Source organism: Lithobates pipiens, unplaced genomic scaffold, assembly GCF_037356315.1.
Source record: "Lithobates pipiens isolate NorthernLeopardFrog02 unplaced genomic scaffold, aLitPip1_a1.2 Scaffold_13, whole genome shotgun sequence".
NCBI classification, from domain to species: Eukaryota; Metazoa; Chordata; class Amphibia; order Anura; family Ranidae; genus Lithobates; species Lithobates pipiens.
Genome location: NW_027507718.1, coordinates 96,993,717 through 97,020,695, shown reverse-complemented (window position 1 = coordinate 97,020,695; position 26,979 = coordinate 96,993,717). Strand labels below are relative to the sequence as shown.

Below are 26,979 nucleotides of genomic sequence, written 5' to 3'. Positions count from 1 at the left end.
ACATATGAATTACACAGATTATTACCTTAATCAGCCACAGAACCTGTGTAATTATTATATGTTTGGGTTTAAGCCCCGGTTCACACTATTGCGATGCAAGACATCGCATGTAATTCACAGCGCACTGCTGTTCACATTACTTGCGATGTCTGTGCGGGTGCGATGTCAGCCATACAGGTAGTATGGCTGATATATCGCACCGCATTCAGTGCAAACACACACAGGACCCTTTTTTTCAGTTCAGACCAGAATCGGATCGCATGTGTGTTCACACATATGCAATCCGATTCATGTCCGATCTGTCAGTTCACAGTGTGATATGCGAGCTGAAATGGGGGTGTCGTTAACATATAATGACTCTCTCCAGCTGTTTGCATATGGCAGTGTGAACTGCCATGCGTTCCGGGTGAGATGCGGGAACCCGCAGTTGATTTGCAGGGTTCTCGCATTGCAATAGTGTGAACTGCCAGTTAAGGGATGAGGTGGCAACTCTACCAGATCCCCAGGTAAAAACAAAAAGAAAAAATGCTTAAAAGGCCATCACCTTTAAGGATTCCTAAACTGCAATAGATCACTTGTCTGTTTTTGGATTGCTTTAATTTATCCCCCCATCTTTTATGTGATATGTCCAGAGGCTGATATTTTAAACACTGCAGTGAGTTTGTATCTATTTTGTTTATCTGTTCCCTAGCTTTATGTAAATATCCTGTGGTTTTTCCCCTGCCAGCTCACACAGCCATGGTATTCATGCACAGAAATCTATGGATGAAAACAAGAACAAAAAAAAGTCCCACTTGTCACTTTGGTATGGTATACATTTAAGCACTAGTGCCCTGATGTCACTGCACTTGCAGTCCCATGATATTTCCTCCAGTCCAATGACTTAATGGTACTGATTTGAAGAGGAGTAGTTTGGAGGAGCCACAGCATTGCATACATAATTCACTGATCATGGTTCCAATGCTACAAAATTAATTCACATTTTTGCTTTTTTAGTATGGGTGCTTTTTTTATATTTTTTTTTTGCAAAAGGTCAAATTCCCATTTAAGAACTGAAGAAGTGACTTGGACAAGCGTCTTTAACATTACAGAACAAGTGCAGTTGAAGGTGATCAAATAATACTAGCTCATGCTATGACCTGGATTAATTACAGGCATATCCCACTTTTATGTATGCAATGGGGTTTATTTACTAAAGCTGGAAAGTGCAAAATCAGGCTCACTTCTGCATAGAAACCAATGAGCTTCTAACCCCAGCTTGTTCAATTAAGTTTTGATAATAAAACCTGGACGCTCATTGGTTTCTATGCAGAAGTGAGCCTGATTTTGCACATTCCAGCTTAGTAAATAAACCCCATTGTGTACTTAAAAGTGGGGTATGCCTGTAAAATTTTCACAGCCATATTTGCTATTGTTGTGTTATAAAGTAGAATATTTTAGACATCTAATTCCTGCTAGAAGTCAAAACTTCATAGGACAAATGACAGGCTGTACAAAAATAAAAAAAGCTCATATGTTAAAAAGCGATTTAATGAATGTGAACAAATACTGTGTATATGCATTGTTTTCCATAATTCACTGGAACACAGAGATATGAGTTTGATAGGTTTGTATGACAAATCCCTATTGTATAATTACAGCCTCCAATTCACTTAAATTGAGGTGACTGCAACAGAAAGTAAAAAAGAAAAATAATTGGTTGCTGTGGGTTATTGCACTTTTAATTTTAGCATTTTTATTTTTTTGTACTATCTTATGGAAGCCTGGTTCCTATTCTTTACTGGAACATTGGGTAGAAAAAGTTTTAGTTAAATTTTACTGGACATGCTGGTTGGTCAATTTAATGTTAGATTGCAGTAACCCAAGGTAACCAGACATTATGGGGTTATTTACTAAGACTGGAGAGTGCAAAATCTGGCGCAGCTCTGCATAGAAACCAATCAGCTTCCAGATTTTATTGTCAAAGCTTAACTGAACAAGTTGATTGGCTATCATGCACAGCTGCAACAGATTTTGCAGGGGTTGATTTACTAAAGCTGGCCATACACCTATAGATTATCTGCAGATTTTCTATGGTTAGATGGAAAAAGTGGGAGATGAATCCATCCACACAGTTTAGCGAACATGGAGAAATCTGTTGCACTTTTTCCATCTAACCATAGAAAATCTGCAGACAATCTATAGGTGTATGGCCAGCTTTAAACTGGAGAGTGCAAAATCGGGTGCAGCTCTGCATAGTAGCCAATCAGCTTCTAGTTTTGGCTTATTCAATTAAGCTTTGACAAAAAAAATAAAAAATCTGGAAGCTGATTGGTTTCTTTGCAGAGCTGTACCAAGTTTTGCACTCTCCAGTTTTAGTAAATCAACCGCTATTGTTCATAAAAGCTAATTCATTCTGAATGGCTACCAATAATAATCTTTTTTTGCATAATGTTACTAAATAAACCCATTTCACATATCTGTAATAAGTACCATAACTAAACTGTTATTTTTTTTTGTTTTTTGTTTTGTTTTTTGTTTTTTCAATCTGTAATGTAAAATATTCTTTTAGATTCAGTACTACAGATAAAAATAAAGTAGATGATGTTTGTCTTTGATGTGGAAGAGCCCTCCTGTCCCTTCTGTATTGAACTGTACTGTAATTGTGCTGTCCCCTCTCTACATTGTAAAGCGCTGCGTAAACTGTTGGCACTATATAAATTGTGTATAATAATATAATAATATTGATTGAATATTAAGTATCAATATGCGCTATTTACACAGATGCATATTTCTTTTCAAAAAGAGCGCTAGAGCAAACCATATTTTCTTTACAAATGTGGAAAAAGAGAAATAGATATATTATTATCTATACCAAGAATGCATAGACATTTGCAAACTTTTTTTTATATGTCCTAATGGATTTATTAAAATAGTTCACATCATCTATACTATATTGAACAACCCATGTTATCTGTTTCACAATAAGTGCCGATACTCTCAATTTTGTTTGGTTGTTGTTCTTGATGATTCAATAAAAATCTTTATAAAGTTAAAAAAAGAGTAGTTATCCACATTATGATTTTTTTTTGTTGTTGTATATAATATACCATACTTGTCTGCAATGTAGTAAATTATATATATATATATATATATATATATATCTTTATCGCTCTCTCTCTCTCTCTCTCTATAGATAGAGAGATAGACAGATAGAGATCGATATAGAATATATATATATATATATATATATATATATATATATATATAATGTGTTCCTACAGACCACAAAATGTCACCGACCAAGAATGAAATAAACCTGGGGCTTTCATCCATCAAAATGTATTTTATTGTCATATTTATGAAGATTATAAAAAAAAGCATTCAGAAAGCATATTCCCACATCCCGAAAAATAAGTGCAGTCTTGGGGACTTTACCAGCGACCAGTTAATTATCTAATTAACTAATGGTATGATAAAATGTAGTGTCTATTTTATATGTTCAATGTGTCGCAAATCCTCCTAGAGTAAGTATCAGTAAATCACACAAAGTACGTGTAATAGTCTACATAGGTAGAATTATATCATATTAATTCATAGTCGTTACAAAATATAAGTTTCCTTTTTCATCCCATAGGGAAAATTAAAAAGGAGGAGAAATACATCGCTTGTCAAATATTGCAGCTTTTAGTCCATCTTGCAGTTGTAAGAGCTTCAGGGCAGACGTCTGAATGAATGTCCTTATTAATGGATTAGTGTCCCTTTGAGTTCATTACATAGTAAAAAAAACATGTTACTATCAGCACGATATGGTGGGACATGTGCTAATAAGGTCCATACAGCATTACACTGCAGGGACAAACCGGTCCATGTTCCCTGAGTAGGTGGCATGCCTCAGGTAGGCGTTTGTACCTGCCAGCTGCCCGTTACTATTATAGGCAGTCAATGAGGTGTACTGTGCAGGAGACATCCTGCCATAGAAGTCCATACTATCAGTATTCATCACTGGCGAGGTGGTCATAGGTATTCTGCTAGAAGTGCCAAACAGTTGTGTGTTGCCATGTGTGTATGAACTCTGGTTCATTGGCAGATGGCTATTGGGCACTGAGTAAGAATATGGCATTGGGTTGGTAGACCTCTGAAGCATAGGACTCCCTCCTGTCTGACTGTTGTAGCCTGGGCTAGCGTAGGTACAGGAGCTTGAAGTGGTGGAGTTGGCTTCTGGGCTCATTGACCTGCTGGTCTGCTGGGTATGCTCTGAGGCACTGGAATGGCCTATAATTGTGTTGATGCTAAACATTCTGGACTGGCCAGAGCTGAAGGCAGGAGATGAAGAGGGATAATAGACAGAAGAATGGGGAGCGATCTGCTGGGTATAGGTGGGGCTCATGGTCATGTTGGAATACACAGAGTTGGGATAAGAAGGTCTGGAGACTTGTAGTGCTGGGTACATACTGGTGTCATGTATGTAAGCTGGGTAAGTGGTGAGGTCCATTCTTTTGAACCTCTTCCTTCTTCTTAGGAAGCTTCCACTGTCAAACATATCTTCAGCATTGGGGTCCAGAGCCCAGTAGTTTCCTTTTCCAGGCCTCCCTGGCTCTCTAGGGATTTTGATGAAGCAGTCATTCAGAGTAAGGTTGTGTCTGATGGAGTTCTGCCACTTCTTGGAGTTATCTCGGTAAAAAGGGAACCTCTCTGTGATAAATTTGTATATACCTCCAAGGGTCAGCTTTCTTTCAGAAGAATGGGCAATAGCCATGGCTATAAGGGCGATATAGCTGTAGGGTGGTTTGCCCCTCTGAAGAGGTCTTTTCCTTCTCCTCCCCTTTGGAGTGTCATCTGAGTCTGTTTGTTCAGGGGTTACGCTTGCCTCAGGAGCTGGTTCTTTCTCCACCTTTACCACTGGTATTGTGAAATTGCTGGCCTGATGGAGGTTGGTACCAGCCCCAGTGGCTCGGGTAGGAGACTGGTGGCTCTCTGCTGTCATCCTAATACAGGATTTTCCTCTTCAAATACACCTTTCCTCTCCAAACAAACTAGCTGCAGTTAGGATCCTCTCAAATTTCTGTAGATGTATTGTTGAATAATCCCAAGAATCCAGCGAGTGAAAGACCACCAACCAAGGCACTTATGACCAAACCTTAGACCTCACCTATAGGTCTACAATACACCTGTATAGTGCAACCAGGAGGGTACAGGGGTAAACCTTCTTCTGTGCTTGTCGCCTGTCTGTCAAATACACCCGGGGATATTAAGAAGAATCCTCACACAGCCAGAAACCTGCAAAATTAACACAGATACCAGAAAATTAGTACAGCTTTGACAATTCTTAAAAAAATAAAATGAAAAAATAAAAATTATATATATATATATATATATATATATATATATATATATATGTGTGTGTGTGTGTGTGTGTGTGTGTGTGTGTGTGTGTGTGTGTGTGTGTGTGTAAATCAAGGATTCATAATGGGAGGATATTAGAAAATAAATATACCTTTCTCAAGTAGAACTTTAGCTTAGGTGACCCACCCCAGAGGGTGAGTAGACACTTCCTTTTACATAGGGGACAGCTTTAATAAATAGGAGCATACTTTAAGGGGGTACACTGGAATAAGGAACACAATAAAATGCTGTCTTTTTCCTGCTTTCCTTCCAACTACATAATTTACATTAAAAATAAGTGCAACCACACAAATGTATGCCGATAATTCAACACATAATAGTAACCTCCAATTACTTCTGAATAAAAAAAAGTCAATATTTAATAATTGTTGATCGGTGATTACGAACATAAAATAATCGAACTTGTGATTTTCATAGTACAATAAATAACCCTAAGCAAAATACGATTAATTTCAAATGCAAGATATTTTAATATATATATATATATATATATATATATATATATATATAAAGAATATCCAGCTCACATCCCTGGAATGCGTTTACTAATTATTTATTGCCCAATAAGCAAAAAAAAAAAAAAAAGTGCAACTTCTATTTCAGCATAAAGAAATAATATGAAGGTATAATTCCACTTGTAAACTGTATAGTGTTCCTTACCTTGCAGACAGGTGAGAGGTGCGGTGTGTGCACACTGAAGACTAGGCTGGATCTGCTCTCCTCCCCAGGTACAAAGGGTTATATAGTAGAGAAGCTCTTACCTGCACACCTTGTTGTCACAATAAGAGTCCCATACAAACCCACACACAGGGGAATTCCTAGCACTCCTGAGCTCACAAAATAAAAGTTCTCAGTCTCCACAGAGTGCCACCCACCTCGTTTTGTGTCACATTGGTAAGAAGACCTACTAACTTGTATTATTTAATTATTCATGTTTATTTGTTATTTTGTTTTTATTTTTTAATAAACAGTGATTTATTAGCAATAAATTAATAATGTCATGTCTTCTCAAGAATCAATCTCCACGAATTACAATTTACTGCACTAAAAATGTGCTCTCTACGTTATTTATCCATTTCATGCTAATAATGAACCATGCACACGTTATTCCTTCCCATAGGATTGTGATACTTATATCTGAGTTATGCTTGCCATACACTACACATAATTGTACAATCTCATTTAGATTAAAGCAAAATATGTACTATGGGGACAAATCTAAACGACCCATTTAGGTTGTATCTAACCAGGCAAACCATTGCACCACACAGTTGATTGTACAATCAGATTGTGAAGAGTATGGTCACATATGGAGTTAACTCATGTGTTAGTGCTCCAATAGAGGGGAAAAAAATTCTTCTTGACACCAAAATGGGGTAAATCTTTGGATTAATATACTATAACATGTTTTTAAAATTATTATTTGTATTATCCAGTATTCTGTGTATTTTTATAATCTTCAGTAGCCTGCTATTTAATGAAACATATAATTAATATGTATTCATTCTAATACAGGACCGTCCTGTATTTTTTTTTTGGATTAAAAAAAAAGATTTACATGCAGGTAAACATGACAAAATGTTTTTAACACTATTAAACAACACGAGATTGTATCCTGCTGTTTTCAAATGCTAATGTGGTCTATCGTGATATATATTATTATTGTTATTAGTTTGATTAGCTATATATCTATGTTTGCCTATATATGCTGTATATATCTATCTATCTATATCTATCTATCTATCTATATATATATATATATATATATATATATATATATATATATATATATATATATATATTTGTGTGTGTCTGTGTGTGTTTTTGTTTAGACGTTTCATTCTATATAGATATAGATATAAAAACACCAGATTGAAACTTCTACACACATTACATATGATAATAAAAAATTCTAAACACAAAACGGATTAAAGCAAATGATGATTTTAAATAGGACAATTTACATAGTGTAATTTGGCTCCGCTAAGAAAACAGTAACACAATAGGGCCCAATAATTGCTGGTACATAGTGTGCATTGGGTCTCCAAGATGAAGGCATTTCTTATGTCAATATTTGACTAAATAATACAGACCAGATCAAATAGGTGGGACGATCCCACTAATACAAGGCTTTCTGGCAAAGAGGATAATGTAGAAATAAATGCAGCTTTTAGCTCCAATCACTACGCTATAACGACGAACATTGCCTTAAAATATAGCAAACATGACAAATCTAAGATTATAAAGTAATATTTGTTGTTACTTTTATACGAGATATTATAGTCCAGCTGGTCTGAACTTTTTGACAGTGTCTTATACAGTATATAGAAAGGAATTGACGTCAGCTAAATTATAACACTTGCGTTAAAATCTTTTAAAATCATGCTAAAGAAATAACAATAAAAACATATATTATGCTAAATCTTAAATATTATGATTTTGTAGCTGTTTTTGGACTTTACATCAAACTGTTTTGTAAAGTAATTGTAGTAACAAAATTGCTACCAATCTTATTAGAATCGATGTAGTAGTTGTCATCTGTATACAAAGGAAGCTCCGAAATATTTTATTTATAAGAAATTTGAAATAATAACCAATAAATCGGAATAAAAAGTGTGCCAATGCGAAGATGCCAGGCCATTAAAGGGGATTTATTAGCGTTACAAAGATGTTTCAATTAAATGGATTTTTTTTATGTATATCACTGTTAATATTTCAGGTACCAGAGGTGAAAATATATTGAATGTAATAAGCACTCCATATACCTTTTATTTCAGTTAGTGGTGACTGATCTGTGGTCTTTGTATAAATAATGACAGTGACAAGCTTTTCTTGACTTCTGCCACATCCTGCTATCATCGCTGCTGCTTGTATACAGCACATTTGGAAATTCTTAGCTCCCTGTATGTGATTCATGCTCAAACTCTTTCACATATCAAATAAAAAAATGTAAAAAGTTATTTAGTTTGTTAATTACCTTAGGATATAGTATTCTTATAACATATCATAGAAAGGCAAATCCACTTTGCACTGCAAGTGCACTTGGAAGTGCAGTCGCTCTAAATCTAATGGCGCGTACTTCACGACAGACTAGGTCCAACAGACTTTCGGTGAAGTTCCGACGGACTTTCCGAATGAACGGACTTGGCCACACATGACCAGACTTACGGACTAAGTCCGTTCGCAAGTCTGTTCATTTTGAACGTGATGACGTAAACGGGACTAAACAAGGAAGTTCAATAGCCAGTAGCCAATAGCTTCCCTTGTGTCGTATTTGGACCGTCGGACCAGCACACAGACGAACGGTTTTCACGATTTTAGTCCGTCGGATAGATTTGAAACATGTTCTACTTCTAGGTCCATCAGATTTTTTTATCAAAAAACAATTGGACTAGCACACACTGCTTGTGTCTGACGGACTAATCCCTTCGGACCTAGGTGTCCTTTCATAAACGGACACCCTAGTCTGCCAGAAAGTTCAGTTGTGTGTACACGGCATAAGGGTTAGATCTCAAATAAGGGGAAGCTCTGCTGATTTTATCATCCAGCCATGTACAAACTAAAATGCTATTTTTTTTATTTTCCTTGCGTGTCCCCCTCAGATCTACAGCGACTACACTTCCAAGTGCACTTGTAGTGCAAAGTGGATTTTCCTTTAGTAAATAACCCCCTATGTGATGTATTGATGAATATCATGAGTGGATGCTCCTGTTGTTAAATACATTTATAAATAAAAAAGTAAAAAAATAAAACAAAAAAATGATTTAGCTCCTAAAGCAACTGATTAGAAAATAAACACTTGGAATATGGTATACAGCCCAGGGAGAGATAATGCAATAGGACTGAAAGAAAAACAGGCTTATCAAAAACAGGCTCTTAGTAAAGTGAATATTAGTGAATAAGATGAACATGGATCACTTTAAAAAAAAGGGTGAGAGAGATACATCAATTTTGCTAGACTATGATTTATTGATGGAAGTGAACAAGCCACTTTTTATTTTTTTATTTTTACAATATTCAATTATAGAAAAAAGTCTGCACGTCAATATAATCATTTTCACCATACAGTAGAAGAATCAGGTTTTCAAACAAAGGAGAAATATATATATATATATATATATATATATATATATATATATATATTATTTTATTTTTATTATTTTTTTTTTTTCGTTACTTCAGGATTTAAAAGAAACAATAAAATTGTAACAACGGAAAATGGAATCTGCAGACATGCAGTCCTTGCCTGATCTGGCCAAAGTACACCACTGATGCCATTGACCCCACATGATGAAGATATGTATAAAGTGAATTATAGGTATGAGAGGTTGGGGGGGGGGGGGGCGGTCAAAAGCTGTTGATGTAACTTTTCATATGTTTACCTGTCTATTCTCAGCTGTCGTGTTACAAAAAGCCTGTTTGTTTTAGAACTTAATAGTACTAGTTTAAATTTGCACAAGTCAGAGGAGTTATACACACCTCTCTATCTTCCATGTCTGTCCTGATCAGTTGAGGTTGTATGGAGTTTCAGCATTCCTTGAAAAACCCATAATATTTTATGATATGAGTGTTCAGGGTGCTCTTTGTATTACATGTTTATTTTTACAATAAAGAGGTTGCTTTACTGAAGGTAGATATACTGTGCAATTTGCAAGTGCAGTTGCAATTATTTGCCCCAAAGCATCACTAAGTTCTGGGGAAAATTAGTGCAACTGCACTTGCAAAGTGCATAGTCTACTTCCCTTTAGTAAATCAACCCCAAAGACTTTTTACACATCTAAAATTCAAATGTATGGATATTAGTATAAAATCCTATCCGCATAAAAAAAAAAATTGTATCTCAAGCTGTTAAAGGTTTGCAGCTAACTTGTGTTTTAGAAACATTCTTTTTGTAACTGCCGCAGAAAATAAACCGACCACCATCTGATTGTGCTCAGTAATGGTACATATACACAGATTCTAATGTCAGCTTAGTCTACATGGTAATACACTGAGGGCTTGATTTACTAAATCTGGAGAGGGCAAAATCTGGTGCAGCTGTGCAGAGAAACCAATCAGCTTCCATTTTTTTTTGTAAAAGCTTAGTTGAACAAGCTGAAGTTAGAAGCTGATTGGCTACCATGCACAGCTGCACCAGATTTTGCACTCTCCAGGCTTAGTAAATCAACCCCAGTGCAGCCATGATTCTAAACTCATTTTCATAAATCAACCTCTTATGCCGGCCATACACGGTTCGAATTTCGAAAGAATTTTCTTTTGAAAATGGTATCTTAGAATTTTCGTACGAATTTTGCACCATTAGTGGCCTTCAGCAACAGCCGATTTTCGTGTGGAAATCAAATTTGAGGAATTGGACATGTTGGAAAATTTTTGAAAAAAAAAAGATTTTCTAATCAACGATGGGAGAATCGTGCGATAAATGTAATATGAAAAGAAAATTTATGGAGAAAAAAGAAGATTCCCAGCCAATAAAATTATTTTCTGTAGCAACATGATAGCATGGATGGGCAACCAACAAATCTGCAGCAACTGCATGATGCAATCATGTCAATATGGACCAAAATCTCTGAGGAATGTTTCCAACACCTTGCTGAATCTATGCCATGAAGAATTAAGGCTGTTCTGAAGGCAAAAGGGGGTCCGACCTGTTACTAGCAAAGTGTACCTAATAAAGTGGTCGATGAGTGTATATTTAAATGAAATCATTTGTGCATGGAGAAAATCTTTAAGTAAACCACAAAGTACCTTTAGGCTGGATTCACACCTTCGACAGATGCGGCTCGCAGCAGAGTGTCCGGTTCGTCCCTGTTCTTCATTTCAGGGAAGAATCAGGGCTGAATTTTTGCCTGAATTCAGGCCCTGAAACGGAACCAAAGATGCACAGTGTTCCTGTGCAAGCCGCTACACAGCCGCAACAGGTCACAATCTCCTGTCATGCGAATTGAATGCGGGGAATCCCACATCAAATTCGCATAGGTGTGAACCCATCCTTAATAGCTCATCATAATGTTACATAGAAACATCCAATATGTTCTGGAAACAACAAATCTCCCCCCTCCTCAGTAGGGGCTAGAAAAATGGAAAAAGGACTAAAAGGATAGATTTAAAGGAAACAACAATTAAATGGATCTGTTGCTGCTGATTGCATTTTTTCACATTTGTTATGAGGTTTCCCCCCATATATACCGTAGATACATTTAATTGCAGTTTCCTTTGAATCCATTCAGGTCCTTGTTTAATTTTTCTAGGCCCTGATGAGGGGGAAATCTTTTTGTCCCTGAAATGTGTTGATGGTTTATTTGTATTTGTATTACAAACAATTCTTTCATTTTGTGGTTTGGTGCCTATTTGTATACCTTGAAATTCTTGAAATACATCAGCCTAGCCATATAGACATACGCCATTACCAAAGAGATGACTCTTTATTTGACTTCTGATCGTTGTGTAGTCTCTGCAACGTATACACACAAAATAGTATCCCGATTTCCATATAATCCAAAGTTTGTTTGGAGTTTATTCTTATTAATTGCCCTTCAAGTGCAGATCATTGACTCAGAAGCTTATAAAACAAACATAAAATAATCCTATTTCAGTGCCCTTTCAATAACAAAACATTTTTCTTAACAAAAGTAAACTATAATGGCAGGCAAAAGGCCTAGCTGTGTAAGCTGCTAAAAGGCACACTAAATGTCACTGGGTGTAGTGAATGCTAACTGTTCTGTATAACATATTGCTACCTGATGTCAGTTTTCACTGATGATATTTTGCTTGTTGTTACAATGTTTAATGAAGGCCTACACCTCTTTCACTCTCACATTAAACCTATCAGTCAAGAAGCAGTTTCAGCAAGAAGGAAGCTCTCCCTTTTCTTACATTTAATCACAGAAGTCTCTCAGCAACATCTCTGTGACCTTTAGCAGCATGCAATCAATCGTCATTAGAACACATACGTTGCCATTTGCAATAGCTGTCATTTTCATTTTTGGTAAACTGAACAGGTGTTTGTTTCAAACAACCAATCATTTCCTAAAATTCTTATTTTCTATTTCCCTTTAAATTGTTTGCTTCAAAAGTTACTTGAAAAATCATCCCCACCTATTAACAGTATTGTTTACAATTTAAATGGTATAATGGTATAACCCTTATATATGTATATTACACATTATTACACAGGTTTTATATAGCACCAACAGTTTACACAGAGCTTAACAAAATACATAAATAAACATATGTATATATACAGTATATATATATATACATTATATATATATATATATATATATATATATATATATATATTCCTTATGAGCATGTATTTGCAAGATTTGCAAGAGTTAAAATTCTTTGTTACCTCCATTTAAAAAAAAAAAAAGATGGGTTGATTTACAAACGCACATATGCATTGTGATTACCCCAGTGCACAAGACCAAAGCACCACATTGCAGGTTAACATGCTACCGATACCCTTACTTGCGTGAAAAAGATAGTACATATATAATCCTGGCTACATTGTGGTGTGTTGGCAGTCCATTAAAATGCAAAAACACACAATAATGTCTATCTATGTAAATAAGGTAGTAGCCTGCTGCCACCTACTGATAGAAATAAATAGTGTACAGCTGCTGCAATCACTAAATGTGTTCCCACATTCACAGTAATTCGATATGAAAATAGCGAAAAAACATCCATCTAGTGAGATTATATTTGACCGCAAGGTCCCGGAATGATAAAAGTATTTCTGCGGGCTTTATATTCTTTAGTGCCTTAATTCCAAACCGAGCCCATAGTTGTGGATTTGGTATCGTTCTAAACTGTGGGAGGGAAGGATTTCCTCATAATGGACAGAAGGGAGTTGGGACTCATAAGCCGCTTTCTAGCTGCCACCCAAACTCGCAGGGTTACTTTAGTGGAAGAGTCATGTGGCCAGAGCACAATTTTGCATCTTATCTAGTCTTAAGGCTGACCCTATAGAAGAATTTCTAGCGCAGGAATCCTTGGATAAACCTCTTTCCTCGCTGTATTTAGCACTTCTCAGAGTGGACTTCCCCAAAATGGAGGCACTATGGTAAAAGTGGTAAAAAGATATTCCGGCTCTAGCAGGGATACATTTTGAGGGTAGTTCCAAATTAGTGATCTCTTCTAGAGACAAATTATTACAGGCAAAATTTCTGCACAGAATTTACTATACACCTCAGAGACTGCATAGTGCTCTTAACCACTTCAATACAGGGCACTTATACACTTTCCTGCCCAGACCAATTTTGAGCTTTCAGCGCTGTCACACTTTGAATGACAATTGCGCGGTCATGCTACACTGTACCCAAACTAAATTTTTATCATTTTGTTCCCACAAATTGAGCTTTCTTTTGGTGATATTTGATCGCTTCTGGGATTTTTATTTTCTACTAAACAAATAGAAAAATACAGAAAATCTTGAAAAAAAAACATGTTTTTTTTGTTTCAGTTACAAAACTTTGTAAATAAGTAAGTTTTCTCCTTTACTGATGGGCACTGACGGGGCTGCAGTGACGGACACTGATAAGGTGGCACTGATGGGCACCGATGAGGTGGCACCAATGAAGTGGCACTGATAGGCGGCACTGATAGGTGGCACTGATATGCGACACAGATAGACACTGATAGGTGGCACGGATTGGCACGAATCGGCAGCATGGATAGGCGGCACGGATGGGCAGCATGGATAGGCGGCACGGGTGGGCATGGATAGGCAGCACGGATGGGCATGGATAGGCAGCACAGATGGGCATGTATGGGCACTGATAGGCGGCTAGGATGGGCACTGATAGGCGGCTAGGCTGGGCACTGATAGGCGGCATGGATGGACACTAATAGGCGGCATGGATGGGCACTGATAGGCGGCATTGTAATTTAAAGTTTTGTAGGGATGGATGCCAATCTGTGCCAAACAATAATGCATGCCAATCAGCATCTCCTGGTGGTCTAGTGGTGTCCCTGGTGGTCCAGTGTGGGCATCCTCGGGGGGGCTGTGCTGATAATCGATCAGCACAGACCCCCCCTGTCAGAGGAGCAGCCGATCGGCTCTCCTCTACTCACGTCTGACAGACGCGAGTGAGGAAAAGCCGATCACCGGCTCTTCCTATTTACACTGTGATCAGCCGTGATTGGACATGGCTGATCACATGGTAAAGAGTCTCCATCTGAGATCTGAGATCATAGTTGCAGGGTGTCAGACTGACACCCCACAACAACGATAGACGCGATGCGTGCCCCCGGGGGCGTGCAGTGGCTTAATATCCTGATCACGTCATATGATGTCCGGTCAGGATATTACAACCACTTTGCCACCGTCATTTTGCTATATGGCGGGCGGCAAGTGGTTAACCTCCCAGGCAGTATTCCTTAGTCTGGCTCGGGGTGAGATTTCAGTACCAAAAGTGGTAACCCCGAGCCAGACTCGGGATTGCATTGCAGAATCCATGTAGAGGTTACTTACCTTGTCCCCTGGATCCTGCGATGTCTCCCCTCTGTGATCTGCGATTCGCCATGTCTCGCTCGATCTGTCACAGTGCCAGGCTCCGTTCCCTGCAAGCGTTGCGACACAGGGGGATGGAGTTTGGCGCCAAATTCAAAAAGTAAAAAACACAGTATAGATACAGTATACTGTAATCTAACAAATTACAGTACTGTATCAAATAATTACACATCCCCTTTGTCCCTAGTGGTTTGTCCAGTGTTCTGCATGCAGTTTTATATTATATAGCATAGCAACCAAAAACTGTCCGTTTATGTCAAAAGTGCTTTTAGACCAGCTAGAAAACAGCGATAATAAATTAGAATCACGATAGTAATTTGTGGGGAAATTCATCATCAAACACTAAAAGTAATGACAGCAACAATTCTGCAACTGAGCAAATTTCAGTGTTTTTGATTTGATTACATTATTGAATCATTTTTATTATTATTATATTACTATTTGTTATAATTATTTATAGTTATTTATTATATTATAATTTATGATTTTGTGTTTCAAACTTTTTCAAACCTGGGATGTCTACTAGACTCTTGTTTGGACATATTTAAGTGAGTTATTTCTAAGAATTACAGGCCTACAGTATAAAACACAAATTTTCAGCACCTAAAATCTGAAATAATTATACCGCCGGGGGGTTAAAGGAACCTGAGTGTTCTCAGAATTGCCCTTGGTGCCAGTCCCTTAATAGCACTTACTTCCAAAAGTTTTGGACCTGCCCTAAGTTGGTACAATACTGGACTGCAGTTTGGGGTTGCATAAATACTCGCTTACAATTGTCCCTCCCACTGTTAGGCAAATTAGCCATATCGGGTATTCAGGATGATGAACAGCGTCCTCGATACACGAAACTCCTGATTTCCTTTATGTTATATTATGCCAAAAAAGAGATACTGATTAAGTGGACTTCCCCATATTTTTTCCAATAAAGACCAACTTGTTTGTTAAAAAATCATTATGAAAAAGTGTGATCGCGCCGCCTCAATAACAAGGTAAGGTATTGACTGAATTGCGACAATAAATAACAATAAATATAGAAAAATAACAAAAGAAACTGCGCTACGGTATACAAATATACTAAATATACGCAAATTTGTGGGAAATGGTCAATATGAGGACCTATTGGGAGCTGCAGCTTAACTGTACCACATAACTACAGAAAAAATAAAAGAAAGATAAATAAGCTGCGCTACAACAATAACATACCAACGAAATAAAAAAGTGTTAAAATTCACCTATGTGCTACACCGCAGCGGCCACCTCAAATGGCCATTGGAATAATTACCCATCACTTCTTGTCCTGGCAGGAATCAAGGGGACACATTCCCAAAAGGCACACAAGCAGCAATAAAAACCTGACAGAGATTCTTCCTATCCCGCTCTATCTTAAACAAACAAACAAAAAAAAAATCTAGAGTTATTTTAGCAATAACATTATAATTACATAGGACAGTGAGACATACTGTATATTTTATTCAGTTGATGGTGTAATCTTTTACTGGTATTGCCTTTCATTAATTGTTTTCATGTTCTATTTATTTTAAAAGCAAAAAGAAGAGAAGCGATGAACAAAGAAAAAATATTATAGAGTTAAAGTGTCACTAAACTCACATAAATAAACAGTGTATAACATGCTGTTTACACTCACTCAGTTACTATCAGATTTGTTTTCTGTACTCTGCAAAAAAAAATGGTTGATCCTGCTGCTCTCTATTTCCACCTTCTGTCCATGTCCCCAATTCAGCTAGGGATTTTGCACACCAGTGTAGGCAGCTCTACACATGCTCAGTTTTTAGTGGGTTTCTATGCTAAACATTTCCTCCCCATCACATCTGAGCATACCATGTGACCATAGAGTCACACATGTGGGCTTGTACACAGTGGTAAATGACAGTCCACTCCTCCTTCCTCCTCCATGCCCAATAACCAGTTAAAAACAATGGGGGCAGAATATTACATTTGGATTAATGGAGACTTCACCTCCCTCTTATTCTAAGACGCAGGCTGGAGGGGTGTGATACAGCCTGTGACTGGCAGAAATCCACCCACAACATGTTATTTCCACAAATTAATAAAGATTTGATTTCAAATATATATTTGTATGACAATTTAAAACAGTTCATTGATATTAGTTATTTATTTTTACTCCCAAAAAATGTACGGAATAATAATCTTTTTTAATTGAATTATTCCGTATGTTTTTTGGCTCTGCGTAACTTCTGCATACTTTCAGCTATTAAAGCCATTCAACTTTTAAAATGTTCCACTCTCTCAGCTGATGTGTGCTCTCCTTCCACTTTTTTTCTACTATTTATACTTTTTCAAATATTAACCCTTTTAACCGTTTTTTTTCTAACATTGAAGTCAATGAGAGCATGCTTAAAATCCATAAAATCTTCTTCCACTGCCAAAAGTTTCAGCTCCTTCATACTTTCACCTACAGGCGCCAAACAAACTTTAAAATGTTTACAAAATATTCAGCTATCTGACTATATCTTTTCAGTTTGATATCTTTTACAGTTTTTTCTGAAAAAGCTGTTTAAGTTTAGTGATAATTTCATTAAATTTCATTAAATTTAGGGCAGCCAGGCTTTTGTTGTCTGTTTTGTTTTCCATGGTTACCAACACTTCTTATACACAGTGATGGTCAGTGGGGGAGAGCACAGATGCACCATGTACTGATTTATAACAGAGGAATATGATGGGCAGTTTTGATGGGGGCAATATGATGGGGCAGTTTTGATGCTATTCAGCATTCCCACACATTTTCTCCAGGAAATGCATTTTCTAGATATTAACTGCTTAAGGCCCGATTCCTGCACATATACGTCGGCAGAATGGCACGACTGGGCACAAGCACGTACCGGTACATTGCTCTTTAAGTGCCCAGCTGTGGGTTGGGAGCGTGCCACCGCCGCCGTGCTCCTGACCCGGTCCTGATCTCAGTGACCATGGCCACGGGACCAGGGGACCCGATCGGCGCTGGTGTCCTGCAATCGGGTCACAGAGCTGAAGAACAAGGAGAGGTCTGTGTAAACCCGTGCTTCCTACTGTGGCTGTCACGATCGTCTGCTCCCTGTTATAGGGAAAGATGATCAGTGACATCACATGCCAGGCCACGCCCCCTACAATAAAAAAACACATAACGTCACACATAACCCCTCCTCGCTCCCTAGTGGTTAACTCCTTCTCTGCCAGTGTCATTTACACAGGAATCAGTGCATTTAAATAGCACCGATTGCTGTATAAATGACAGTGGTCCCAAAAATGTGTCAAAAATGTCCGATGTGTCCGCCATAATGTAGCAGTCACAATAAAAATCGCTGATCACGGCCAGCAAGAAATATTAATAAAAATGCTATAAAACTATCCCCTATTTTGTAAACGCTATAACTTTTGCGCAAACCAATCAATAGTCGCTGATTGCGATTTTTTTTACCAAAAATATTTAGAATAAGTATCGGCCTAAACTGAGGAAAAAAAAATTTTTTGTATATATTTCTTGGGGATATTTATTATAGCAAAAAGTTAAAAATATAATTTTTTTTTCGAAATTGTCTCTCTATTTTTGTTTATAGGGCAAAAAAAAAGAACCGCAGAGGTGATCAAATGCCACCAAAAGAAAGCTCTATTTGTGGGAAAAAAAGGACACCAATTTTGTTTTGGAGCCATGTTGCACGACCGCGTAATTGTCAGTTAAAGCGACGCAGTGCCGAATCGCAAAAAGGGGCCTGGTCCTTTGGCTGCAAATTGGTCCGGGGCTTAAGTGGTTAATCATCATCTTTTTATTATTATTCCGTACATTTTTTGGCTCTGCGTAACTTCTGCATACTTTCAGCTATTAAAGCCATTGAACTTTTAAAATGTTCAGCTCTTTCAGCTGATGATGGGCCTTCTTCAACTTTTTTTTCTACTATTTCTACTTTTTATAAATAGTAATCTTTTTAACACTTTTTTTAATATTGAAGTCAATGAGACCATGCTTAAAATCCATAAAATCTTCTTCCGCTGCCAAAAGTACAGACGCCAAACAAACTTTAAAATGTTCACAAAGTATTCAGATATCTGGCTATATCTTTTCAGTTTGATATCTTTTACAGTTTTTGTGAAAAAGCTGTTTAAGTTTAGTGATCATTTCAGAAAATTTCTTTAAATTTAGGGCAGCCAGGCTTTTGTTGTCTGTTTTGTATCCATGGTTACCAACACTTCTTATACACAGTGATGGGCAGTGGGGGAGAGCACAGACACACCATGTACTGATTTATAATAGAGGAATATGATGGGCAGTTTTGATGGGGGCAATATGATGGGGCAATTTTGATGCTATTCAGCATTTTCTCCAGGAAATGCATTTTCTAGTTAATTTTATTATTCTGTAAGTTTTTTGGCTCTGTGTAACTTCTGCACACTTTCAGCTATTAACCCCCCTGGCGGGATTCCCGAGTCTGGCTCGGGGGGAAAATTTTGTACCATTAACGGTAACCCCGAGCCAGACTCTGGACCACATCGCTGGAATCAGGAAGAGGTTACTTATCTTGTCCCCTGGATCCAGCGATGTCCCCCTGCTGTATGAGCGAGCCGTCCTCCGCTCGATCTATCACGGAGCCAGGCTCCGTTCCCTTTGAGAGTTGCGATGCACGGGGACGGAGAACGGCGCCAAATTCAAAAAGTAAAACACACAGTATACATACAGTATAATGTGATCTTACAGATTACATTGCTGTATGTAATCATTTCACATCCGCTTTGTCCCCAGTGGTCTGCCCAGTGTCCTGCATGCAGTTTTATAATATAAAAACTGTTCTTTATGCAAGGAAACTGGAGATTGTCCATAGCAACCAAAACTGTCCCTTTACATCAAAAATGGTTTTAGACCAGCTAGAAAACAGCGATAATAAATTGGAATCACTCGCAGAATTAAGCGATAGCGATTTGTGGGGAGATCCGTCATCAAATACTGAAAAGTAATGACAGTGACAATTCTGCAACTGAGCAAATTTCAGTGTTTTTGATTTGATTACATTATTGAATATTTTTTATTATTGTTATATTATTATTTGGTATAATTATTTATAGTTATTTATTATATTATAAGTTATGATTTCATTTTTCAAACTTTATCATACCCGGGATGTCTGCTAGACTCTGGTTTGGACAGATTTAAGTAAGTTATTCCTAAGAATTTCAGGACTACAATATAAAACATCAAATTTTCATGCAAAATAATTGTACCGCTTTCAGCACCTAAAATCTGAAATAATCGTACTGCCAGGGAGGTTAAAGCCATTCAACTTTTAAATCGTTCAGCTCTTTCAGCTGCTTGTGCGCTCCCCTTCAACTTTTTTTCTACTATTTCTACTTTTATAAATATTAAGCTTTTTAACACTTTTTTTAACATTGAAGTCAATGAGAGCATACTTAAAACCCATAAAATCTTCTTCTGCTGCCACAAGTTTCAGCTCCTTCATACTTTCACCTACAGATGCCAAACAAACTTTAAAATGTTCACAAAATATTCAGCTATTTGTATATATTTTCAGTTTGATATCTTTTACAGTTTTTTCTGAAAAAGCTGTATAAGTTTAGTGATAATTTCAGAAAATTTCATTAAATTTAGGGAAGCCAGGCTTTTGTTGTCTGTTTTGTTTCCATGGTTACCAACACTTCTTATACACAGTGATAGGCAGTGGGGGAGAGCACAGATACACCATGTACTGATTTATAATAGAGGAATATGATGGGCAGTTTTGATGGGGGCAATATGATGGGGCAGTTTTGATGGGGCAGCTTTGATGCTATTCAGCATTCCTACCCATTTTTCCCAGAAAATGCATTTTCTAGTTCCTTTACCTGTAGACTTAACGAACATTTAATCCTTGCAGTGAGGAATGCCTCACTACAAGGGTATTTTTTAAAAGCTTCTCAGAATTGGGCTTTCTGATTAAAATTAAGCAGCCCATAGATTATGCAATTTTCTTTCCTTCCACCATGGATGAAAGGAAAGAAAATTGCTTGATTCCTCCATCAACACAGCCAGTCATCCTTCCCACAGCGCTATTATGTTCTGCCGGTGGGGAGTCTTCCCTATAGCTATAGCCACCAGCAGTAATCTCATGAAAAAAATCCGACAGGCTGGTTGTACTGAAGTTGGTCGATGGATCGACTTTAGTACAACCAGTCTGCATAGGGCCGCATTTAATATTGATTGGACCCTGGGCAAACATTTTCTTGGCTCCCCCAAAATCCCAAAAAAACAAACAAAGCTGGCTAAGCATTGGAGCCAGTGGTGGCTGGTTATATATTTTTTGGGTGGGTGGCAAGCAATCCACCCGCCGAAACCCCCCCAGTTGGTCGGGTCACAGGCACACCTCCAGGTCCAATGGTAACCAGCCCCGCACTTACCCCATCTAAGTCACGGGCAGAGCTTCCTCCGGGCAGCTGGCACTCTGCGACTCCTCCTAGGCTTCACGGTGGCTTCCCCTGCGACTCCTCCCTCCTCCCCCTCCTCAGTGGCCAATAAGATCACTTCTCCTCTCTGCCAATTGGGTGACGGGTCTCTGGATGACAATAGCGAATATTAATTTGCTATTGCCACACAACTGGGTGGGCTTGGGGTGCAGTGCTCTGTTTCCTGAGCCCACCCTATTTTGAAGCCAATTAGAAGCCTCTGGCTCTAATCACGTGCTTCTAAATAAAAACAAAAACCCATTGGAATCCATGCGTCAGGCACCCTGCATGTAGATTAAGGGCCGGACGAATGGATTGGTGGGCGTTGCCCTGTATGGACGGGCCGCCACTGGTTGGGGCCTGGGAACTGTTGGCATGTTTAAAGCAGTCAGTAGGGCGAGAGAGTAGTGGTCTCCCTTGACATGGCTAAGGCCTTCAATTCTGTAGACTGGCAGTATATGCTAGCAGTTCTGCGGCACATGGGTTTTGGGGAGGTTTTTGTAACTTGGATTTCTCTACTTTATAGCAACCCTCGGGCGGTTATCAAAATAGGTGCCTTGATCTCCTCTCAGTTTGAAGTGGGCAGGGGCACGCGTCAAGGGTGCCCGCTGTCTCCATCCTTATTTGCGTTAGCGATAGAGCCCTTGGCTATAGCTCTGCGGCGGTCCCCTGAGGTTGGAGCTTTGGAGGTAGGGGGTATCAAGGAATGCTTAGCGTTATATGCGGATGACATGCTTCTATTTCTGCAGGACGCAGGGCCTTCCTTGGAGGCTGTGTTTAAGGTGCTCGACACCTTTGCCACATACTCCGGGCTTCGGGTTAATTGGGAGAAGTCAAACGTTATGGCTATTGACGGGGGGGCTCGTGCTTTGGCGACCACTAAGGTCCCCATTGCATGGGTGCAGGAGTTCAGGTATTTGGGTGTGAGGGTGTCCCCAAGAGTAGGTGATTATATGTCTCTCAATCTTCTTCCGTTGCTGGCTAAGGTGAAGGTACAACTGGATGCATGGAAACATTTGCCGCTGTCCCTGATTGGTAGGGTTAACCTACTGAAAATGAAAGTTTTACCAGTGTTTTTATACTATTTGCGAAACACGCCAGTTTGGATCCCCTGCTCCTTTTTCAGGAGGGTGAACAGTCTGTTCAGTTCGTTTTTGTGGGCCGCTGCGCATCCCCGGATAAGTATCCGTGTTTTACAGGAGCCCTGGGGTCAAGGTGGCTTGGCCTTACCGGATCTTTTTAAGTATTTTATAGCTGGACAGATGGTGGTCGCCAGGAGATGGTTAATGAGGGATGATGGGGACTCCGCCACGGTACTAGAGGCAGCCCTTATGGGCTCGTATGAGAGTTTATCCTACCTGGTGTATAGGGATCCAGGGGCCTCTCCTTCCCTGACAGCCTCCATGCAAGTAACGGTGCGAGCTTGGGACAGGGCGCAGGTCTTGATGAAGAACAGAGGGGGGTGCTGGTCGCCGGACGCCCCTCTCTGGTTTAATCCCAGGCTGCCACATTTTGGTGCGATTCCTGACCCGGTGATATGGGCCAGGGTTGGCATCAAACAACTCGTGCACATAGCGGGGGGGACTAGGCTATACACTTTTGATCAACTGAAAACGAAATACAATCTACCGAACTGGTATTTTTTTCGCTACCTCCAGTTGAGACACGCCTTCCTCACCCAGTTTGGTTCGGATGCTTTGGAGCTGGGTGTGTCTCCCCTGGAGAGGGTGCTGCAGACGGGGGACCTTTTGAAGCCCTTATCCGCGGTATACAAAGAGCTGTTCGTTGATAGACCCAGTGTGGTGCAAAAATGTAGGGACACATGGAGCGCTTTGGTGGCGGACTTTGGGGGGGAGGACTGGGACGACATGTGGGCCTATCCTTTCCAGACTCTGGTGTCGGCCAGAGATAGACTTATTCAATATAAAATTCTATACAGGGTACACTACACACCTGCAAGGCTAGCTGGAATGTATGGTACGGGTGCGGCGGGGTGCTGGAGGTGTACGGAGGACCGAGCTGGCTTTGATCATATATTTTGGCAGTGCCCACAGATTAGGGACTTTTGGAGGGGAGTGACGGACACCATCCAAACAGTCCTCTTGGTGCCGATTCCTCTTACGGTCGCGGTTTGTTTGCTGGGGCTGGTGGAGGAGTTGGCTCCTAGAAGGGCACAAAGGACTATGATATCTCTGTCTTTGTTCTATGCGCGTAAAGCCATTCTGCTATATTGGAAAAGGCCTGAACCACCTACTGTGTCCTATTGGAAAAGCCTGATTAACAAAGCACTTCCACTTTACAAGGCCACATACCTTAGTAGGGGATGCTCCAAAAAATTTGAGAAAGTGTGGCAGGGCTGGCTAGACGCCAAAGATACTTTGAATTAGTTTGCTGAGTGGGGAGAGGACTCCTGGATAGCCAATAGGTGCACGGGGCAGATTGATGCTATGAGCTTTATGGGTCTTTCTGTTGTGCATTCGGAGTCAGGGTGCATCATTACTTTTTGGGGAGTCGGTTTTTCTCTGTGGGATACAGTTGATGACTATGAATATGTTTGGTGATTTGTATTTGACTGGGGGGCTGCACAGGGGCATGGGTGGGAGGGGGGGGGGGTTTGGGTCATATGTTTGTATGTGTTGTTTGTGTTGAAAAACTGTTAATAAAAACAAATTTACAAAAAAAAGCAGTCAGTAGGAACTGCAGGTGGTAATAGTGATAGAGGGTAGCTGGTAGGTAGTTCCTAAGTCTATAACAGTGGTAACAAGTAATGGCCACAAGGCTCTCTTACCAGACCCAGCAACACAGCAGCTGTGATCCCTCCAATCAGGTGTCTGATCATTCTGGGTTGCCCGTGGCAACTCTGGTAGGCAGTACAACAGGTCCTTATCCTGGCAGCAACTTTGTCTCTCTGTACCCAGGTCAGGCTCAATACTCTGTGGTAGTCCAACACATGGCAGTGAGCTTTCGCTGGCCCAGGCTCTGTCTCTCAGATGGTATCCCCAGCACACTCTGGCAGGTAGCCAACTTGAGGAGCAGACTTTGCCTAGGAAAATCTGGTTCTCTCCTACTTACTGCTGCAACGCTTGGCGGGGGCTGTATTTCATCCTCCATTATTTTCAATGGAGAGGCTTTCCTTGCTCACTGGCAACACAGCATCCTCTCCTCCTGCTTAGTACCATGTGCCCCAGTTAATCTCAATGCTCCAAGTTATTCACTGTACTCACATACTCCTAGTTACTCCAAATTACTTACTGTACCCCTAGTTACTTCAAATTACTCACAAATACCTCAAGTTACTTGCAATATTCCAAGATACTCCAAAATCCCAATATTCCAAGCTACTTCACTGTTCTGCCGGTGGGGAGCCTTCCCTATAGCTATAGCCACCAGCAGTAATCGCATGAAAGGCTGGTTGTACTGAAGTTGGTCGATGGATCGACTTCAGTACAACCAGTCTGCGTAAGGCCGTTTTTAATATTGATTGGACCCCTGGCAAACATTTTCTTGGCTCCCCCCAAAATCCCCAAAAAACAAACAAAGCTGGCTAAGCCTTGGAGCCAGTGGTGGCTGGTGGTATATTTTTTGGGTGGGTGGCAAACAATCCACCCGTCGAAACCCTCCCTGGTTGGTCGGGTCGCAGGCACCCTCCAGGTCACCAGCCCCATCTAGGTCATGGACAGCGCTTCCTCCGGGCAACTGGTACTCTGTGACGCCTCCTTCTGGGCTTCACGGCGGCTTTGTGCTCCCAACTTTGTGGGAACAGTTTGGGGATGACCCTTTCCTGTTCAAACATGACTGTGTACCAGTGCACAAACCAAAGTCCATTGTCCAAGGTACAAAGACATGGATGAGCGAGTTTGAGGTGGAGTCCTGACCTTAACCAGATAGCCAGGCCTTCTCATTCACATCAGTGGCTGACCTCACACATGCGCTTCTGGAAGAATGGTCAAACATTCCCATAGACACACTCCTAAACTTTGTGGACAGCCTTCCCAGAAGATTTGAATCTGTTATAGCTGCAAAGGGTGAGCCAACTCAATATTGAATCCTATGGACAAAGACTGGGATGCCATTCATGCCAGTTCATGTGCGTGTAAAGATAGGGGTCCCAATAATATTGGTAATATAGTGTAAGTAAAATATTGCTAGACATAATAGGCTCCCTTGGTCTGGGTTATTTTCTCTTGAGTAAACAAATATTTATGTTTTAAAATAACATTTTTTTTTTACATTTATTGCACAAAAATGTGCAAGGGCCCCCCCTTGAAAAGGTAATACAAGACAAGTATGAGTCTTCGTATGCTATTGTATGGCCACATCTTTGTGCAGAGGTCAGCTGAAGCTCCAGATCAGTGAATCTCCCAAGCTGTTATTTTTTTTGACATATTCACATCGGTTCTTGAACAAACCTACAATACAAACAAAAAAATAAAACAAACAGTGATTAGCATAAATACGCAGCTACAGTGACAGGGTGACCACAAGATCTTGAGGATACAAAAGTCGCATTAGCAAACATTGTTTAATAACAAACCAGGCATCCTCTTACTTTTGACATGAGGTCACAGACACTAAACACTCTTGGAGTTTATTTTGCATGTGTATCCACAGGGCTGTTGTGTAAATGAAGCTGTCTGTTTGCTGAGCAGTGTAATTGTACATTGTAGCAACATTTTCATATATTGGAGTGTAAATACTGAATAGTTACACATACCACGTGCTTCTCCAGCCAAATGCATGGAACAGTCATATTTCAGTAAAAAATCCAACTTCACTTATTAGAATATGGCCTGCTGAATACAGAACTGCTACTTAATAGCACTGCACAAATGAGCTCGTAAATCACTGTCACATTCCTTAGTAGTATCCTTCTAGTAGGTTTTATTCATGTTGAAGGCTGAGTTTCAGGAATGATGAAGTGCCACTTCCATATTTTTGTGCTGTGTTACAAGGTGGTATTTGTCTAGTGCTTTTCAATTAAGTTACAACACATACCAGCATATAGTATAGTGCTGAGTGTGAATGACAACTCCAATTTGTGTGGCCAGTCTGTGTGGCCTGCAGCTTCATCTAATCATGATTTTAACAGTAGCAGTAAACTAGTCCATAATGTTCTAAGAGTTTATACTGGGAACTTTGCAACCATGACTCCACGCAACTACCACCCCATCTCATCATTGTGATTTTTCTTTTTGGGAGTGGGTACCGATTTGTGAGAGGAACCCTCCTGCTCCCACTTCTGCTCTGCTCGCCTAGGTGAGTAGAGAAAAGGTCACCCTCCACAACCTTCTGGGACACATCACTTGTCCCAGGAGATTGTGGGACCATTGAGAAAGCACAGGGTGTCTCAGACATACGCAGTGGGAAGTCAGCTGTAAGACACCAGGAAGTCACAGCCAGCTTCCCACAAGAAAAGGACTTGAAGACCAGAACTGATGACTCAGATGATGACAGTGCTGGATCCTTGGACTGGTGTCTATACAGAGGTGTAGCTTGAAGCTTGGGGGCCTGATGCAAAAGTTGACCTGCCCCCCCCCCCCCCAATACCACCTACTGCTACCACTGTGCATGCATATACACTCACCGCATTACCAAGATACTCAAAGTGGTTTAAGAGTTTTGAGTCCCCAGAGTTC

General features: G+C 39.7%; 2 protein-coding genes across 2 annotated transcripts in view; one reads left to right on the top strand and one right to left on the bottom strand.

Moving 5' to 3' along the window:
* Nucleotides 1-3,305: 3,305 nt before the first annotated feature.
* On the bottom strand, nucleotides 3,306-6,158 carry FOXE1 (forkhead box E1). Its single transcript, XM_077475298.1, has 2 exons — nucleotides 6,046-6,158; nucleotides 3,306-5,259 (listed from the first exon to the last, which is right to left on the bottom strand). Exon 2 carries the CDS (start codon nucleotides 4,964-4,966, stop codon nucleotides 3,824-3,826), a length of 1,143 nt encoding a protein of 380 aa, XP_077331424.1. The 5' UTR covers nucleotides 4,967-5,259; nucleotides 6,046-6,158; the 3' UTR covers nucleotides 3,306-3,823.
* A 3,408-nt stretch (nucleotides 6,159-9,566) lies between these two features.
* The window catches only part of LOC143975853 (uncharacterized), a 38,119-nt gene continuing 20,706 nt past the window's right edge, over nucleotides 9,567-26,979 (top strand). The window contains exon 1 of the mRNA XM_077478412.1: nucleotides 9,567-9,703. The gene's annotated coding sequence lies outside the window, so the exon portion shown is untranslated. The remainder of the gene's footprint in view (nucleotides 9,704-26,979) is intronic.